Here is a 20,541-nt window from a genome sequence, read left to right as displayed (position 1 = left end):
TTAACTTACAGCCCTTCCTAAGTTTGTTTTACTTTTTTTGCAATATGAATATGCACTTTGTGGCTGTGCATGCAATGTTATTCATGGGGTCTCATGAACCTCCACAGAATTTCGTTAAGTGAGATTATGCCTTTTGCCAAAATGGCCGGCAGGCATATAGATCAGAAATTACGGGTCCCTACTGGCTCATAGTGAAGTACTGCTGAACATTGCCCAATAATTAGTCTCAGGGACACAGGTTTCTTTTAATATATTTGACTAGTTTACCTTTAATGAAACGGGGTTTCTGTTGGCACAGTTTTACTATTAAATAAATAAAGCATTTAATCAAAACCATCTATATATACTATACAAAATACTGAAAGATATATTCAATTAAAGGGATACTGCAAAAGCAATTGCTTTCAGAAGGGAACGTTATGAACTGTGTTACACAAGTATTTTTACAATTGAATGGTACAATATGTAGTCAATACAGATTTAAATTTAAATACTGTTATTTTACATGGCTGTCAGAAAACATTACACACATTGGGAATGTACACAAATGTGTAAGATATATTAGTGGTGGAGACTTAGTTTGTTAACACAGGGCTACTAATAATTAAAACACTAGGACACAAAAAGCCAATATGCTTAGCAGACACGTGTCATTTTCAGTCCAATATATATTTCATAAATACAAAGTATATTTAGAAGCATTTGTAACATACCTAGTATCAAGGTACAAGTCTGTCTAAGCCCATATAAATGAAAAAGTTCATGGCCTCCTCAATTCCTTAGTAAATCTGGAGGATCCTTGAAATATATTTAGAATGTTTTCTTCAAGGATGTAGTTGTAAATAAAACAGTACATTCTTAAACAATTTCTTCTATGGTCCATGAGTGGTGATTTCACTGCCCATGGAACTGTCCTTTCACGCCTACAGAAACTGGACGTGCTTTTTCACAGGTGTGAAATAAAACCCAATTCACACAGCAATTTACCTTCTGATACCTTTGGGATAATGTATACATAGGGTAACATACATATTCCAGTATGTGTTGCTCTATATAATACATTATGTTGTATAGTTTGATCTAACGAGGGTGTCTGAACAGGCAGCAACAAAGGGCGGCCTCCCATGATCCAATCTTGATTGGAAATACATCACATGACTTTACCAGTAACGACAGTCCGTCATGTGATTTAAAAGCAGTCAATTTTGAGTTTATTAAACTGATTAATACAAGGAATGGAATACTATCATTCATTTGTTATCACAATTGGAGACAGTACTATTTTAAAATCTAAATGTAAAACAACCAGCAAGACCAGTAGAGTTGATAACTGTTACTGAGCTAAAGGCCAACCAAAAAAACTGATCAAATTTCTTTCTAGTATCATGTTTCCTATCTGAATGCAATCATAGAAATTTATTACTAACCTTTTACTGGAGTAAAAAATGACTTTTTGCAGTGAAGCGTTTATTGCTGTGTGAAAGGGGCTGAACACTTAATAGTCAGCAGCAGCATGTAATGTTTTAGAATTCCTCTGTAGTAGAGCTTAAGATGCAGACCATAGAATAAATAGGATATCTCACTCATTCCAGGCCTTCTTCCATTTGTGCAAAAGAATCACCACAACTAACTCCCAATAGGATCCTGCCTGTCACCAGCGTGGGTGAGGTATCTTCATTTGATTAACTCCTATGCTATTTCAGTAAGATTTAGAGACACTACTTCAAAAATGGAGTTGGTTGCACCAAGTTATATCCCATCTTCCCTGTGCACCATTCATGAAGAAGTCTGCCATCATTCCTTTCAGAAGAGACTCGTGTTTCAAAAAATAAAATCAAACCACAGTTTTAAAAGAAATGCACCTGAGATAGAATATGTACTTGCCAACTTCTCCGAAATGTGTAAAGGGCATTCCACCTTCTGTGTCACTCATTGACCCTGTGCCATGGGGCTACAGTTACAGTGACCTTGAGTTTCTCCAGTTGTTGGGATGGAGTGACAGAACTTGAGTGCTATAATATTGGGTTTAATTGCGCACATATACATTTCATAGATTTTTCACTGCGCTCATTTGTCAAACGTGCATGAGTGATTACAGCCAAGAAGTTTAGATGATAAGCCTCTGATCTGTTATACAGTGCACTAACAAATGCAGGGAAGTTTGGAAATTATATGTGCAGTTTTGGCTATTCAATTTGCTCCATGTACATATGCAGTCAGAGCAGAATTAACTTGGGAGACATGCCATTGTCTTGAGTATTCCAAAAGAACCCAAATACATGTTCAGTCACAAAACATTCAAATCAGCAACTTTTCACCAGAAAGCACTGAATTCAAACTACCAAATAAACCAAGAAAAAGAAACGCACCAGTAATGGCACAAATCTTTCAGAGCACTTAGCAGCATTTCTTTCCTTGTGGCTTCCTCTCAAAAGGTAGAAAAAAAATTGGACTCCAGAAGGAAGAATTATAACTACAGTATCACAACAACTGCAGAGTTGGCAAGTGTGGTTAATGTGAATCTTAATGCAGAAAATAATTCAATTACAGAAACGTAAATGACAACACAAAAAGGTTACAAGTATGCAGAACAGTAAAACCCCTTGTGGCACATTTTATAGGATAAAGAAAATAAAATCTGAATTAACACTAGAGGTAGCCAGCTGTTCAAAAGTCTTTTAGTTTCACTTCATGTCAATTATTATTCACTGTCAAAGTAATGAACTTCTCATCTTATAATTAATATCAACAATACTGTATAGACCAAAGGTCACAAAATCCAGTCAGAAATCTCTCCTTCAAATTGTATAATGTGGTTTTAAGTTCTTGTAGAATACCCTGTTCTTCTCTGCTCATGTCTGGTAGAAGTGATGGTAGTGGTGATGATGTTCATGGTGGTGATGATGTTCATGTCTTTGAACAATCCGACCAACATGGCCTTCGTACAGCAGAAGAGATGGCAAATCCCTCACATGTTCTTGCTCTACTACTCTTGAAGGGGGCTGAAAGGCTTTATACACTTGATGGCTGTCCTTAGATCTCTGCTTGTGTTTCTTATGACTCTGCTGGTGCTGTTGACCGAGATGCATGGGTAGATATGGAATATTTGGGCTGACTACCACAGGAGTAGACGTCAATGGCATGTAGGGACTCTGTGAAGGCTTGTTCTTGGCAACCTTTCCAGCTGAGGCTGAAGTCATCATATTTTTGCTCAGGGTTTTTGGAGATTTAATGAAGTGCTTGCTGGTGTCCTGAGTGCGTAGTCTTTGTTGCAATTCAATCATCCTAGTGTATGACGTATGATTAAGATGACCGTGGACTGGATCCATAGTTTGAGATCTCCTGTGGTGACTGTGCACAACCTCAGGATCATGGGAACGGGATCTGGCTTGATGAGAAACTTTCACATGATTCTCCTTTCTAGAAGCCACTGGAGGTGAACCTGAGGGAGAAGCACTTGCATTAGTCTATAACTTAAAGAAGACTTTTATGCTGCTAGTGTTAGGAACTTACAATATTTTGTTGCTTACTCTACCTTTAGTTCCTTCCATATAGCTTGCTCCAAATCTTTTGATCAATATTGCTCAGGAACCAGTTTCTGGGAGGTGTACACAGTAACTCCAGAACTTCTTGTGTTTCTTTTGCACTGTAAAAAGTGTCTCCCATCGTTTCGTCCAAGGAAGCACTTCAACGCTTGTACAAGGAGTCTCATCATACCCCTGAATGTGCAGTGTCACTAAGTAACCAGCCCTATTTCCTTCTTATGTGAAATATTAAAACTAATGTGGGCTTTAACACAGAAGCATATAGATTAGGAAAGCCCCAGGTTTGACCTCTGGATTTCACTAGGGGCGAGAGATATAGAGATAGATAGATAGATAGAGCAGGAGACAGAGTGAGAAATAGAAAAACAGATAAAGATACACACAGTGATAATGTGGATTGCTGCTCCCAGGACTTGTCCCTCTTTGATCACAGCCCCTCCCTGACATTTTTTTCCTGCTTGACCGTCCAATATTGCACCCGCCCAGTGTGGGAGAGCTGCATCTGGATGCACGTTTCGTGACCACAGCCAGTCACAAAAAGGTTACTGAGGCCGGGCCCTCAAACTAGAGCGGACCTTCTATTGGCACCAATGGGGATTTGCTGATGCACACTGCCCACTAATTAAAATCTACCCTCACCAAGGTCACATTATCCTGCCCCACCAACAGCAAACTCTAACGTTTTTCCCTCCACTGCCCTACCCAGAAGACCATTCCAAATATTCACTATTTGCGCGAAGAAGTGCTTCCTGAAATCATCTGTCAATGCCTGTGGAACCATACCTCAATATCATTTATCGTCTTTCAAGATAAGAGAGGTGAGAACATACTTAAGGGGAGGCAATTAATATAAAAAGATAGAAATAAGAGTAACTACACCATTACCTGCAAAAAAAAGACAACAGAATGGATCTGTCCTAATATAGATCTTTGTACCTGGTCCAAATTTTGAGGTGTAGTTTTCTATCCCTGCCAAGTCAAGGTAGTGGTTTCTCCTTTCTATGTTCTCATCCACACAGTGGCGATGGCAGTTATTCTGCTGGGGATGCTGGTCACTGTTGTGACGTCTGAAAAACAGGAAGTGTTCATGTACACTCCACAGAAGACTTTCCTGCATGATACTAAATCCCAATTTTTTGCACCGAATCAAAATACGACATTAATAAGTTTTATATGAAGCCCAACCTACACAATTAAGTTAATCCAAGTAAATTGTGAAGCATTGAAGCACCTTAAGTTTAATATTAAGAATATTTCTATAAAAAGTAATACATCCCCGTTTGAAAAACGATTATTGAACTTCATCATAATGACATGGCAATTACAGGATGCTGTATAAATGTCAATGGCTTTAACAATTTGAAGGAACCTGGATAGCTGTTTTTTAAAATGAAGTTTTCGTACATTAGCCTGTTTCTTACCTGAGGGGAGCACGAATTTTCTTCTCCATATTCTTTGACTCCTCCACACATTTATTTTCAGCTTTTTGCAATGAATTGTTAACATCTAAGATGGAGGAGGAAATTGAAGGCATTAGCTTTTTCAGTTTTTGAGTACAGGTTCTTTACTATGACTAAATATTTACAAGCATCAGAAGTCAAAACTAAAATCAATAGTATTGACGAGAGGGTAGAACAGTGCCTCCGAGTGGCAGGCCCTGCATTTGTACCAGTCATTCCACCCACCCCCTACCCATTGTTAATCTCAGCTAGTCTTGTTGTAGTGGTGCTGCGTGGAGGCCAGCACTTTTCTCAGTGGAGAGAGGAAGAAAAATGTTTGAGACGCTTTGACCATTCCTGTGTGTCTCTCGCATCTGGTAGAAAAGTGGTCTACCTATCCTTCTAACCAAATGGATGGTCCATGGTGATTTTTAAACTTTTTCTGCCTTAAACCTGAATCTCTTTGTTAAATCAGGAATTGACCCAGTTCCATTTTGAATACTTCAAACGAATTTATTTTTACCTGCTTAAGTGGCAGTCTATTCCAGAAGTCAATAATTCTAAAGTATGACTAACTTACTCTTCATGTTAAACTCTCAAGTGATTTTAATCTTTAAGATTAGCCCCTGTGGACTCTGATTGAATGAACCAAAACCACAGTTGTCTGCCTGGCTCAATTAGTAGCATATTCACATCTAGGTGCATGCTTCAAGACAACTGCAGGAGCAGAAATTCTTGGCTGATACTTCAGTGCAGTACTGAGGAAGTGCTACATTGTTAGAGATGCCACCTTTCAGATGAGACATTAACCAAGCCTCATCTGCCTGGCCAAAATCAGTTTAAGCAGTCATTCAGTTGCTTCTGTGAGCAATTGGTTACTGCATTCACTTACACTTCCATAGTAATAAGTAAGACAGAGTGCTTTGAGAGGTTCTGAGAATGTGATATGCCACTATACAGACGAAAGTCTTCTTTTATCTTCTCAACCCTTTCTACTCCTATATATAGTTTCACAATTATGGAATCCTAACTGCATACAATACCCCATCTAATCATAGTAAAGCTGGATGGTGTGTTGGTCTCACTTTAGTGGCCTTATATTATGTAGAACTCCGTACACACTACATTTATTTGGGATAGCAACAATTGCCATGTATTACTTGATAGTTTCAATGCTTGGTCATATCATATTTCTTGACTTGATGTATCATTCATTTTTTGGGTTGTTTTCTATAACTTAACCAATTTCTTATCTACATTACAACATCCATCTTTATCCCACTTACCGCAGGACTCCTGAAAATATTTACTGCATCCTTTCTGAAAGTCCAGACATCAAAACAGCCATTACATTACATTGTATTATACACCTCCGTTTAAACCAATTCGGTTATGTCTTCAAAGGATTTTTATAAATTTGTACATGACCAAGTGCTCACAGGCTTGGAATCATTGCCGTTATTTATTAAATATGTTTAAATTGCTTCCTTTTGAATAGACTCCAATGCTTTTCCTACCAAGCTGATAGGCCTATAAATCCAGAGGTCGCATTTCTAACTTTTCCTTCCAAAAATTGGAACATAAGCTATTTTCCGATCATCTGGTACTACCTTTGCACTTAATGAACTTCAACAAAAATAAATCAGCCATGACTCCCCTTACTTCCAATCTCATTTCCTTACGTACCCTTGGATACATTCCATCTGGGCCTGTTCTCTTCCAAATAATCAAGGGTTCTGTTTTTTTTTTAAAGAAGTGACAACTTTGTTCACAATCTCAAGACTTTTTTCTCTCAAATTCAAATACATTAGCTCTCCTTTTCATCACTGGAAAAGGAATACAGTTTTCTATACTGAAATCTGCAAAAAATGCCACAAACTTTCTTTTGTAGTATTTTTTCTTACTCACTATTTTCTGTAAGGCATTTCTTTTCTTTAATACAGTAATACAGTACAAACACATACAGAAAGAAAGTTCATTTCTTTTCCATCAGTATCACCTGCGATTTCTTTTCTAATCTTTAGTCCAGGATTATGGATGGGAAATTAGGCTCATTAGCAGCCATTGTTTGGGTACTTTGCATGCCCTTGGAGCTCCAAAATAGTGTCTGTGGTGCACACGCACACTTGTGAGGGGAATCGCACCTCGTGCCATATTGGTGAGGGCATTAGCGAGCTTGCAGAGAACATTTGTTGGACGTATGCAGAGCAGACGGATCATGACATCAATCAACATGCAACGCTGATTTAACGTTACAGGTGCCATCTTGGAGCTCAATGTTTCAGCTAGTGCCCTTAACCTTGCACAGCTGAGCACGTGTTTGGCAGCAGGAAGGACCACCAACAGCGCTATTCGAAGGGATCACCTACAAGTTACAATTTAGTTGCCGGCTGATTTCTTCTGGCTATTGCTATGATTCTACAAGTTTTTGGTGCTTTCTATAGTTTGTTAAAAGCCTACAGGGAGTGGTGTGGCAGGTGCTGATGGACTTCTTGCTGACTTCAAGGCATCTGCACAAAACAGTTGCTCCCAGACATGGGTGCACTAGCAAGCATTCCCCTTGGAGTACAGCATGACTTAGAGAATGAGCAGAGGACATGCAGAGCAGGACAAGCTGCTGGAAGAGGGAGGAGGAGAAGAAGGTGAAGGGCTGTCAGCAGGAGGCCAGATCTACCCAAGGAGTTCAGCAAACAATCCTCTTACCTGAACCTCAGCGAGGAACAATGTGTGAGACGTCCTTGCTTCAGTGAGTACGACTCACGGAAGTCTATGATCTGCTGGAACCACAAGTGCAACTTCAAAGCAGGGCAAGGAGCACATTGTCAGTGGCTGTGATGAAGAACTTTTATGCGCCTGACCCCTTCCAGGCTAGACCTGAAGATATTTGCAACATCCCGCAGTTTTCCATCCATTGTTGCGCAAGAGACTCCCTATTCAAAGAGAGCTAACCAATGTTCCCTTTAAGATGCATGGGTGCACAAGTCTGTTCCTTTAAGTTATTGTGTGTGCGCAGCCACGCAAAACAATTTAAAGGGGACATGCACATAAATAAATGGCCCGCGCAGTCTCAAAAAAAAATTAGAGGGGACATTGGAGCAAACGACATTTCATTCTCTCTTGACCGAGACAAGCAGGTGGAGCAAGGGCACGGCATCACTATGATTGCAGGCTTCCCCATGGGGCAGTGTGCCACTGACTGCATGCACATCGCTATCCAGGCATTGCAGATCAACTCTGCCCTATACAAAAGGGATTCCATTCGCTCAACATCCTGCTGGTGTCTGATTGTAGGCAGCGAATCATGCAAATCAATGCCTGATATCCTGGCAGCCGTCATGATGTCTTCATTCTGTGGCAGTTCACTGTGCCAGCTGCATTTGAGCCATCACGGCAAACAAAAGGGTTTGGTGACAAGGGCCATCCACTGACGACATGGTTGAGGAGTCTGGTGAGCAACCCACGCAGCATACATACAATAAAAGCCATGCTGCCAGATGAAATGTGATAGAGCAGAGTACTGGTGTGCTGAAACAACGCTTCTGCTGCCTGGATTGTTCTGGAGGAGCATGGCAATACCTGACAGAAAGGGTATCGAGATTCGTGGTGGTCTGCTGCATGCTACACAACCTCACCACCATGAGCGGACAGCCCTTGCCACCAGCTATATGGTGAGAAGCTGAGGAGCAGGAGAAGGGGCTATCTGTGAAGATCTCATCTGAATGTGATGCCAATAACCGCAATCACAATTTCCCATTCACCCATCGTCCCACACCTTAGCTTCCCTCTGTCACTGATCATCACAGCAGCTACTTGGCCACAATGCGAAAATAAAAACCACCACAAAATAGACACCCCAAATCAAATTTATAAATGAAATCATTCCATAATGCATACAAAAGACAACTAATCACTTTTGTGCAATGTTTTAGGGCTACTTCCTCTCCTAATTCGTATGTTCCTATGTTCGTATGATCCCCAGCGACAGGGTGGGGGGTGGAGGGGGGGGGGTGGTGGATCTTCCCAAGAGGGCGGCGGCCGCCACTAGGCAGGCCCTCCGGGGGCTTTGGGTTTCCCCGAAAAGGAGGGCCCCCCCTGAACCCTGCTAGGAGGCCGCCAGGCTTTACTTGGTGGCGTCTCCCCATGGCGATGGGGCCCTTAGTCTTCCACAAAATTGGAGGCAGGAAGTGGCCATCAATTGGCCTGGGGAAGGAAGGCCGTCCTCGGCCTTCCCCGCCCCAGACAAAATGGCAGGGGACCTGGGCAACATTGGGAATAGCGCCCCCTGCCATTTTGTTTGCCCCCTACCCACCTCCATGCCTGCCTCCAAGGGTTTGTACCTGTCTTCCATGTAAATTTGCCTATCCTAATACCCCTACTCCAGTGCTACTTCCAGTGGCTGTAGCATGGCTGGTGGAAGGCTGCTGAGTTTCAGTGGAGTAGGTACAGATGGTCTTGCAGGGCACCCTCAAGCTGCTTTGGGCCTAAATGGCCTGTCCGCGGAATGCACTATCTTGGCATGGGCAGCAGCATTCTGGGCTGGCTGGCTGACAGGCAACGGCAAGGGCATTGGCAGAGTGACAGGGGCGGGAGGACGAATGCTGTCTTCCTGAGTGAGGACATCAGGTTCGTGCTCCAAGGAGCCAGTGCCACTCCCCAGGGCAATGTCTCAGCAATCATAGTAACCTGTTGGAGAACAGATTGCTGGACTGCTGTGACACCCTGCAAGCCCCTTTGCACAATGTAATCCACAGCCAGGATGGCCCCAGGCTGAGCTTGCAAGACTTCAGTCTGACCTTGCATGACACAAGTCTAAGCTTCCACTGTAACACTCAGACTTTGGATGACTCCTGCATCTGCCCAATGGAGGCTGCAACTTCGGTCACCAGATGCTGCATCATGGTGGAATCCATAAGTGTGCGAACAGAGTTGTCCACCACTTCAATGATGGAAAGGATGGGCTCCAAGCTCTGTGCCAAGTTGGTGTTGGACTCCTCCAAGCTTCTTGACATAGCTTTCTTGCTGGCTTCCCAATGCATCAAACATTTTGTTGTGCATGCCCATCAGCCTTCTTCTGTAGGCAGCTCCACTGAAATGCTCATCAGAGTCCTCTGCAACAGAACCCGTGAGTGACCTCACCCTCGAGCAAGCTGGCACCTGCGCTATCCTCACCCACTGCCCTGGCTGCAGCGCACTTGTGTCCCATGTCTCCCCATATTCAGATGCTGCCTCTAATCTATCCTGTAAGATACGTGCAGTGTCAGTATCTGAGCTGGTGTCTGTGAGTGTGAAATCAAGGGATGGTGCTGTGTCTACATCATTACTCTTCTTGGTATTCCTCCAGTGCCTGACCAGCACTCTTTGATATCTGAAAGGAAAAAGGCACAAGGGTGCGGAATGTGAGAATACTGTCAACTTTGATGGTTTCAGCCACGGCATCAGCAATGGGTGTCCGAATTATGGCCAGTACCATTTCCTCCATGGAGAATAGGACAAGAGTGCCTGTCTCCCTCCATTTACGTCCTGCTGCCTCCTGTTGTGTGCCACCTTGTGCTGCAAGAGAGAGGGAAGTATGTCAGTGTATGTTGTGCAACCTGTTTTGGTGATGTGGCTGTTACCATTGAATGTCTGGCAGTGTGTGCAGCTGTGAGATGCGGGTATTAGGCTTGCAGCAGTGCTAAGTATGTGAGGGTGAGGTGAAGCACTGGAATGTTAGGTATCAATGCTAATGGATAGAGGTTGTTGGTAGGTGGATGATGGGGCTGTGGTGCATTGTGCAGTGTCTGAGGCTAGTGGTGCAGTTGGTAGCATATGGCATTTGAAAATGCATTCACTGACCTTGACCACTCGTGTGAGGTCAATGGGCTTCTTGCAGCACAGCATCCTGGTCTTCGGGGCTTGATTCCTGGCACTGACCTCCATGTCTGCACCCACTGCCTTTTGCACGTGCATCTGCATGGCCTTCTGAGCCTCCTGTGGATACAGGACATTTCTCCTACTCTCCACCAAGGCCTCCAGTGTTGGAAAACCTTGCAGCCCCTCTCTCCCATATTGTATCATTCTTCATCGTTTCCCAGGTCAGACTCACTTTCTGCATGACTGCCAGAACCTGCTCCAGCCACAATGCACCTCCCTTAAAGAGGTGCTGACAAGCTTAAAGTGGTGCCAGGATTTTGTGCCCCCCGCCGATGCTTGCCGTCAATGAACAGTACAGTTAGCACTGGCTGCACGCAGCAATCATTCAAACGAATAGGCAGCACAGAATTGGTATGCTGTCTGCATCATATTGAATGGGTGCAGGTTAATTGCGCATTATTATGCCTGTGCCCAATTTAACCCCCTATGTTTTTAGACATTTAATTCTATACATTTTTTGATCCTCCATCTTGACGTCTTCATTAAAGTTTTTAAAACATCACAGGGGAGAAAATTTGGAGCCCCATTCCTTCCCCTCACAAACGGTGAGGTCTGAGGAACTCAGGATATTGGGCCTCAGGCCTTATTATACTTAAGATAGTTTAAGAAGCCACAAATCTGTATCTTTACAAAGTTCTGTCTAGTTAAAGTGACTAAGATTACCAGACAGAACTAAGAACTCAAGTTACACATACATTCATTTGCTAATACATGCCATTGGCTGGTATAAAAGTCTTTCTCTTACCGGTCTGACATGTTTGATTGCCTTTCTTCTTTTGGCTTGCATCAGGTGTCACAGTTAGCTTTACCCGCAACGTTTTGCTGGTACTCGGTGAGTGGTTCACAGATGCATCTACTACCTCATAGATTGTATGCAGAAGACTAGTGATATCCTGGAAAAGTATTAAAACAAAAGTAGTGTTGTACTCTACCAACGGAGGAGGCTGCCCAAAGTGTAGCTACTTTTCTATAAATTGTGTTCTCGTGAGAGTCACTATTTTCCTCCGTGCATTAGCTCTTATGGCTTCACAAGCAACACATCTATGAATGTTAAAATTAAACACACAGAAGAAAATATCAGGAATTATCTCACATGCACTAACGCAGCCAGTTTACAACAATATGGACTTAAATATTGTGAAACCTAACAAAATGACATGATAGAATGACTTCAATCTTAAAACAATATCCCTTACTGCTCATGGCAGCTTTCCCACTTTTGTTCATTACAGTCTTTGAATGTTAATTAAAGGCCAAACTTAACTATGACCTCAAATTGCGCAAACTCATTTCGCATAGGATCATCAGCCAAAGAAAGTTTGTGCAAGTACATCTTAATACTACTAACGACAAAGTTGGATTAATATAGCACGTTTAATGTAAGAAAAGAGAAGAGAATCCATCGCTGGAGGGCACTGGCTATGTTTAGCCAGGTAGGAATGAAACTATGCAAACACAGTCCTGTGAAGGTGGACGACAGAGGATAGTGTCCCAACTTATAGGGCAAGAATTTCTCTGGTCACTAAATGTAGTGAAATCACAAACCTGTTAGAAATTGTCAGGGAAGATATTCACAAAATATTTACGATATCACTACGCATAGCAACCAGAGGAAATACTTACCCTGGGTGGGGATAGGATCAGGACTGCCTGCAATGCCCAGCGTGTGCTGGCAGTGATTAACCAAGTTCACAAGAGGATGTGGGTGTGGTACACAGGGGCTGCATTCACCTGTGGAACCATAACCAGTATGAAGGAGGAGGGTGAACAGTGGGAAGGAGGGAAAATAAATCAAAGCAAAAACTGGATTAGACATGAAGATAAACGGCACAAGATTTCATAGATTCTAACTGCTACCAACAAATACTTTATGTCCTGTAGGGCAAAGTAGAACTAAGTGTTAGAAATACATTTTGCAAAATTATTGAAAAATCCATTTGTGCCATGCTTTCAAGTTGGAGACAACTGGTCTCATAGCACTGGAGCCCATATCCTCCCAAACTGAATTTAATTAAAACAAAACTTCTAAATTGCAGACTGCCACAAGAACCCCTGTCCCCAATCGGGCTGAACAGTCCGTAAATAAATATTTATTTAAATGATCGAATATGAGGAGACTGGCAGTGTGGTGCTGGCAGCACTACATTTGCCACAAAGTGTTGTTACTGATTGCAGGTGTTAGAGGTTCATGCAAAGCACTACAGTGAGTGCTATTTGATCCATATTAATGTCTATTTTCATCTCTATTGCAGCACTGTGTAAACATCCCACAGGCCATGAATAGGATTGAAATAAGGTTTGAATTCAGCAAGTTTTTTTGAAATGCAGGTAGCATCATGACCGTGCTGCTGGAACTATTCCTCCATGCCCCTACAATAACCTATAGACCCAAAATTGGAGAAATGCAGCATTCATCCTTAGTCATAGCAAAATTCTATCAAGGAAATAGGGCAAGGCTTTCAGATGTGTAATACCTTCAATACACTCTCAGCACAATATCAGTTTTAGATTTATTAATGTAATAGAAATACAAAAATGAGACTTCCTCTGCTTTCACGTATCATTTTACAAGCCTTTTAATTGTACTACAGATTAAGACTATAGTCATTTGTAAACCACCAAACAATTCTAGCAAGCAGAAGATTTAAATCATTTTTAAAGAACACAGCTATAAAACTTTGTGGATCAAATAGGCTAGATTTAATAATTCTGATTACCAGTCTTTTACTGAGGTCCCTGTGAAGGTAATTACAGCATAACTAATGGTTCTCAAAAGACCATGAGAGCAAAATCAGCCTCTGAAATATAGGTTTGAATTTTTGTTAGGCAGGAGGCCCCGCCCATCGGCCAAAAAGTTGGTGGCGAGCCCGCCTCTGCAGGCCTGAGGAGCCATGCCGGGATTTTTCACTCTCCAGGCCCTTGACTGGCCTGGGGCAGGAAGTTCCACCTAACAGAGCTGCTGGCCTATCAGCGGACCCGCAGCGCTCCGTCCCAGCAGCAGCCACCAAATGCGGTGGCCACTGCGGGGACTGCACCCAGCCAACGGCAGCAAGAGGGACGACGGCCTCGGAAAGTAGCTAAGTTTTTGGGCGTCACCGGTGACAATTGACCAGGCTCTGGTGAGGCAAGGGGGGTCGGTTAGGAATGGGAGGGGGCGGGTAAGGGAGGGAGGGGACTGGTGTGCAGTGGAGGCAATTGGACCGTGGATGGGCCCCTCTGTGCGGTACAGGGTGCCTGATCAGGAGGGCCTACCCCAGCCCGTAAGAGGGCTGCCAGCTTTTACCTGGCGGTGTTCTACGGCCTTTGCCACCTGGCTGCCGCTGGTAAAATACCAGTGGCGGCAGGTGGAGACCATTAAGTAACAGTTAATTGGCCACTTAAAAGCCTTGATTGGCCTGGCTGGGGCAGGCAGGCCATTTCTTGCTGCTGCCGTGGGTAAATTTGCAACGGGGGCGAGAAAGTGTCAGGAATGGCACCCCTGTCGCCCACTCAATTTATGGCCCCCCCCCACATCACCAGCCCACTCCTGTGGGGGGCTGTAAAATTCCAGCCATAGGGTGGAATTTTATGCTTTCCGTTGCCGCAGGTTTGGAGAACATAAAATCGGGTGGGATGATAGCGGCTGGAGCTGCCACCAACCCACCTCCGCCAAAATTTAGTCTGGGGTGGGAAGGCCTGTGAACTGCCTCCCCGCCCCACTGCCAATTGAGGCCCTTAACTGGGTAAGTAATAACTAATTAAGGCCCTCTTCCTGCCACAGCTGCAATTACCCATGCAGTGGGCGGCCCTGCCCCTGCACGGGAAGCACAGGACCAAAGACCGTGCGGACTGCTTTCCTACCGCATGGCGCGGGGGGGCAGGCTTGGAAAGGGGGGGGGGGGGGGGGGTGGGCCTGGTGAGGGCCATACCTTGCCCATGCTGCCAATCCCCCTCCAACCCTCCCCCGCAAGACCACTCCTGCCCTGACCCACCTTAAGCCTGGTTCCAGTGCCAATCCTCGGTAAAGGCTGACATGTGTTGGGTCGGGCCAGGTCGGACACGCTCTATCACAACCTCAGGTAAGTGGCTCCAATGTTAATATAATTTTTGGACTAGAAAGGTGGTTTTGTTAGTTATTTTAAATTTGTGCAGATCAGCAACAAACTGAAAAGCGGAAGGTAGGTTAACTTATGGTTGGGTTGGCTCGGGTCGAGGGTGGGGGGGCGAAAAAATGGAAGGATTCGGGCAGGGTATGGCTCGGGGTCGGATTTGGGTCGGGTTTCATTTGCAGACCCGAGCTGGCCTTTACTCCTCGATGTCTGGTCGTTGCAGCTACAGCAGAAGCCATCACCTCTGTGTTGGCGCTGTAGTTGCCAGCCTCTCATTGCCCGGCAGCTCTGCAAGAGTAATTATAATGGTGACTTTAATTGTCTGAATACAGACTGGGATAGTAATAGTGTAAAGGGTAGAGAGGGGGAAGAGTTCCAAGAGTGTGTTCAGGAAAACTTTCTACAGCAGCGTGTTTCCAGTCCAACAAGAAAGGAGGCACTGCTGGACCTGGTTCTTGGGAATGAGGTGAGCCAAATGGAACAAGTGTTAGAAGGAGAACATTTAGGTTTAGGTTGGCTATGGGAAAGAACAATCTAAAGTAAGAATAATTAACTGGGGTAAAGCCAACTTCAAAGGGGCAAGAATGAATCTGGGCCGAATAAATTGGAATCAAAGGTTGGCAGGACAAACGGTAACTGAACAATGGGATACCTTCAAAGAAGAGATACTTCAGGCACAGTTGAGGTATATTCCCTCAAAGGGGAAGGTAGGGCAAACAAATCCAGAGTTCCCTGGATGACAAAAGTGATAGTGATGAAGATGAAGAAGAAAAAGTGTGCTTATGACAGGTAGATGATACAATGGAGAACCCAAGCTGAATATAGAAGGTTCAGAGAGGAAGTGAAAAAGCAACTAAGAGAAGCAAAGAGAGAGTATGAAAAGAGACTGGCAGCTAACATAAAAGAGAATCTCAAAGTCTTCTATAGGCATATAAATAGTAAAAGGGTGGTAAAAGTTGGAGTAGTGCCGATTAGGGACCAAAAGGGGGATTTACGTATGGAGCCAGGGGGAATAGCTGAGGTATTAAGTGAATACTTTGCATCTGTCTTTACCAAGGAAGAAGATGCTAACCAGGCCAGGGTGAAACTGGAGGTAATTAATACACTAGAAGGATTTAAAATTGATAAGGAAGAGATATTAGAAAGGCTGTCTGTACTTAAAGTTTATTAAGCACCGGGACCAGATGAGATGCATCCAAGGATACTGAGGGAAGTGAGTGTGGAAATTGCGGAGGCACTGGCCATAATTTTCCAGTCTTCCTTTGATTCTTTGACTCGGGGTGGTGCCAGAGGATTGGAGAATTGAAAATGTTACACCCTCGTTCAAAAAAGAGTGTAAAGGTAAGCCTAGCAACTACAGACCAGTCAGTTTAACTTCGGTGGTGGGGAAACTTTTAGAAACAATAATTCAGAACAAAATTAATAGTCACATGGATAAATGTGGGCTAATTAAGGAAAGCCAACATGGATTTGTTAAGAGAAAATCGTGTTTAACTAACATACTGGAGTTTTTTGAAGGGGTAACTGAGAAGGTTGATGAGGGCAATATTGTTGATGTGGTGTACATCAACTTCCAAAAGTGATACAGTGCCCCACAGCAGACTTGTGAGCAAAGTTATAGCTCATGAAATAAAAGCGACAGTAGCAACATTGATACAAAATTGGTTGTGTGACAGGAAACAGAGAGTAGTGGTTAATGGTTGTTTTTCGGGTTAGAGGAAGGTTTGCAGTGGAGTTCCCCAAGGATCCTTTTTGGGACCTTTGCTCTTCCTGATAAAGATTAATGGCTTAGACTTTGGTGTACAGGGCACAATTTCAAAATTTGAAGATTATACGAAACTTGGAAGCATTGTGAACTGTGAGGAGGATAGTATAGGACTTCACAAGGACATAGACAAGCTGGTGGAATGGGCGGAGAAGTGGCAGATGAAGTTCAATAGGAGAAATGTGAAGTGATTCATTTTGGTAGGAAGAACATGGAGTGACAATATAAGATAAAGGGTACAACTCAAAAGGCATGCAGGAACACAGTGACCTGGGTGTGTTGATGCATAAGTCATTGAAGGTGGCAGGACAGGTTGAGAGAGCAGTCTGTTGTATAAGGGTCTGAAAGGGTTAATGTGAGAGAGTGTAAAGAATACCTCCTACCATGATGATGTAAGAGATCACATATGAGATAGACGCGAGATAAATGCAGCATGGCGTTTGGAGGAGTCATATAGGCTAGTGTGGAGTGCAAATAGTTATAAGGTAATAAAGATTACTGTTTAATTACTGCATACTAAGAATCTCTCTGGCTAGACTAAATAAGGTGGCAGTGTACCAACCAGCATATAATATGGTGATCAGTGGTGGGATTGAGAACAATAGAAGTTCTTACCATCCTATGCGAAGAAAAATTTGAAGCAACTAGCTGAAAAGTCCTGACCTGGAAAAAAGTGCCAAAAAACTGCAGATCTCGAGAGGACGCTGAGAAAAGCTCTGCAGCTGTGGTGAAAGACAGGCTGCTCCATAGAACGGAAGTATGATTGTCTGTAAATCAATTCCATCGATCTGGTGAGTTACCGTGCCGACAGCCGAGGAATCGCATTAAAAGTCTTTGAAGGGCTTAAAGTAATTTTCTGAAGGCATTCGGCCAGAAAAAAAAAACGGGGAAGAACCCAATCCTTCACTTTGGCTGAACGCGAGGGCGAAGAGTGGGAAACCCCCGAAAAGCATGCGAACTGCCAAAAAGCGGAGGAAACCCCCAAATACAGCAGGGACACTCCATTAAGGCAACCAAGCCTGAATATAAACAAATAAACTGAAGTTCTCAAAGAAAGGGGAAAACCCTAGAACAGTTTATTAAAACAGCAGAGAACCCTCTAACAGCTGTGTCAACTCCATTAAGGAAAGCTGAATAAACAAAGAGTTCTCAAGCAAAGGGGAAAACCCTAAAACAGCCTATTAAAATCAGCAGGGAACACATAAGAGCACCTGTGACACTCCATTAAGGCAAGCTAATCTGAAAAAAATGTTTCAAAAAAGGGGAAAACTCTAAAAAAAAAGCCTATAAGATAAAAGTAACATGGGTCAAAAATTGGGAATGCCGGAGAGTTTCCAAAGTCAAGAGGGACCCAATCAGATTCAAAACTGGGTAATATGGAGATAAAAGTTTCTCAGATACAGAATTGCATCCAAATTAGACAGCCAGTCTGAAGCCGAGCAAGTGAGTACACTTGTTTTTATTTCGTCCATGGGATGTGGGCGTTGCTGGCTAGGCCAGCATTTATTGCCCATCTCTAATTGCCCTTGAGAAGGTGGTGGTGAGCTGCCTTCTTCAACTGATGCAGTCTTTGGGACGTAGGTACACCCACAGTGCTGTTAGGAAGGGAGTTCCAGGATTTTGTCCCAGCGACAGTGAAAGAACGTCGATATAGTTCCAAGTCAGGATGGTGTATGGCTTTGAGGGAAACTTGTGGGTGGTGGTGTTACCTTGCATCTGCTGCCCTTGTCCTTCTAGGTGGTAGAGGTCATGGGTTTGGAAGGTGCTGTCGAAGGAGTCTTGGGGAGTTGCTGCGGTGCATCTTGTAGATGGTACACACTGCTGCCCCTGTGCATCGGTGGTGAAGGGAATGAATGTTGAAAGTGGTGGATGGGGTGCCAGTCAAGCAGGCTGCTTTGTCCTGGATAGTGTTGGGATTCTGGAGTGTTGTTGGAGCTGCACCCATCCAGGCAAGTGGAGAGTATTCCATCACACTCCTGACTTGTGCCTTGTAGATGATGGACAGGCATTGGGGAGACAGAAGGTGAGCTACTTGCCTCAGAATTCCCAGCCTCTGACCTACTCTTGTAGCCACAGTATTTATGTGGCTGGTCCCGTTAAGTTTCTGGTCGATGGTAATCCCCAGGATGTTGATAGTGGGGGATTCTGCGATGGTAATGCCATTGAACATCAAGGGGAGATAGACAGATTCTCTCTTGTTTGAGATGGTCATTGCCTGGCACTTGTACACCAGTCGCTGAAAGCAAGCATTCAGGTGCAGCAAACAATTAGGAAGGCGAATGGTATGTTGGCCTTCATTGCAACAGGATTTGAGTACAGGAGCAAGGATGTCATACTGCAGTTATACAGGGCCTTGGTGAGACCACTTCTGGAGCATTGTGTGCAGTTTTATTTATTTATTTAGAGATACAGCACTGAAACAGGCCCTTCGGCCCACCGAGTCTGTGCCAACCATCAACCACCCATTTATACTAATCCTACATTAATCCCATATTCCTACCACATCCCCACCTACCTATACTAGCGGCAATTTATAATGGCCAATTTACCTATCAACCTGCAAGTCTTTGGCTGTGGGAGGAAACCGGAGCACCCGGCGAAAACCCACGCGGTCACAGGGAGAACTTGCAAACTTCGCACAGGCAGTACCCAGAATTGAACCCGGGTCACTGGAGCGGTGAGGCTGCGGTGCTAACCACGGCGCCACTGTGCTGCCCTTATCTTAGGAAGTATGTTCTTGCCTTGGAGGGTTTGCAAAAAAGATTTACTAGGCTGATTCCTGGGATAGCAGGATTGACGTATGAGGAGAGATTGGGTTGACTAGGTCTACATTCACTAGAGTTTATAAGAATGAGAGGGGATCTCATAGAAACCTATAAAACTCTAGCAGGACTAGACAGGCTAGATGCAGGGAGGATGTTCCCAATGGTTAGGGAGACCAGAACCAGGGGGTCACAGTCTCAGGATACGGGGTATGCCATTTAGAACCAAGATGAGGAGAAATTTCTTCACTCAGAGGGTGGTGAACCTGTGAAATTCTCTACCGCAGAAGGCAGTGGAGGCAGAAGGAGAGAGATATATTTCTTAATGCCAAAGGGATCAAGGGACATGGGGAGAAAGCAGGAACAGGGTACTGAATTAGATGATCAGCCATTATCTTTTTTTGAATGGCGGAGCAGGCCCGAAGGGCCAAATGGCCTACTCCTGCTCCTATTTTCTATGTTTCTTCCTGTGTAGTGTGAACATAACTTGCCATTTATCAGCCCAAACCTGGATGTTGTCTAGGTCTTGCTGCATCTGGACATGGGCTGCTTCATTATCTGAGGAGTCGCGAATGGTGCTGAACACTGTGCAATCATCAGCGACCATTTCCACTTCTGTCCTTATGATGGAGGGAAGGTCATTGATGAAGCAGCTGAAGATGGTTGGACCTAGGACACTACCCTGAGGAACTCCTGCAGTGATGTCCTGGGACTGAGATGATTGACCTCCAAAAACCAGAACCATCTTCCTTTGTGCTTGGTACAACTCCAACCAGCGGAGAGTTTTTCCCCTGATTCCCATTGACTCCAGTTTTGTGAGGGCTCCTTGATGCCATACTCAGTCAAATGCTGCCTTGATGTCAAGGGCAGTCACTCTCACCTCACCTGTTATATTCCATTGGGGCTCTAGCAGATGATGTGACTGCGAGATCAATGATCCGAATCAGGCATTTTGGTCCGCAGAAATATATGTCAACAGACATATCACTAATTTCAAAGTCGACACCGGAGCGAGTGTAACAGTCTTAG

The 20,541-nt window shown here is 43.9% G+C and overlaps 1 protein-coding gene across 2 annotated transcripts in view; it reads right to left on the bottom strand.

Moving 5' to 3' along the window:
- Nucleotides 1-257: 257 nt before the first annotated feature.
- Nucleotides 258-20,541, bottom strand: part of nkd1 (NKD inhibitor of WNT signaling pathway 1) — a 130,517-nt gene continuing 110,233 nt past the window's right edge. For both annotated transcript variants that reach the window (XM_068049428.1, XM_068049429.1), the window contains 4 exons: nucleotides 11,643-11,790; nucleotides 4,967-5,051; nucleotides 4,482-4,612; nucleotides 258-3,442 (listed from right to left, as the gene is read on the bottom strand). In XM_068049428.1, coding sequence (XP_067905529.1) covers nucleotides 2,853-3,442; nucleotides 4,482-4,612; nucleotides 4,967-5,051; nucleotides 11,643-11,790 — 954 coding nt within the window. In that variant the 3' untranslated portion in view covers nucleotides 258-2,852. The remainder of the gene's footprint in view (nucleotides 3,443-4,481; nucleotides 4,613-4,966; nucleotides 5,052-11,642; nucleotides 11,791-20,541) is intronic.

Source organism: Heterodontus francisci, chromosome 17 (assembly GCF_036365525.1).
Source record: "Heterodontus francisci isolate sHetFra1 chromosome 17, sHetFra1.hap1, whole genome shotgun sequence".
NCBI classification, from domain to species: Eukaryota; Metazoa; Chordata; class Chondrichthyes; order Heterodontiformes; family Heterodontidae; genus Heterodontus; species Heterodontus francisci.
The sequence above is the reverse complement of the archived record's forward strand: the minus strand, read 5'-3'. Positions and strand labels throughout refer to the sequence as shown.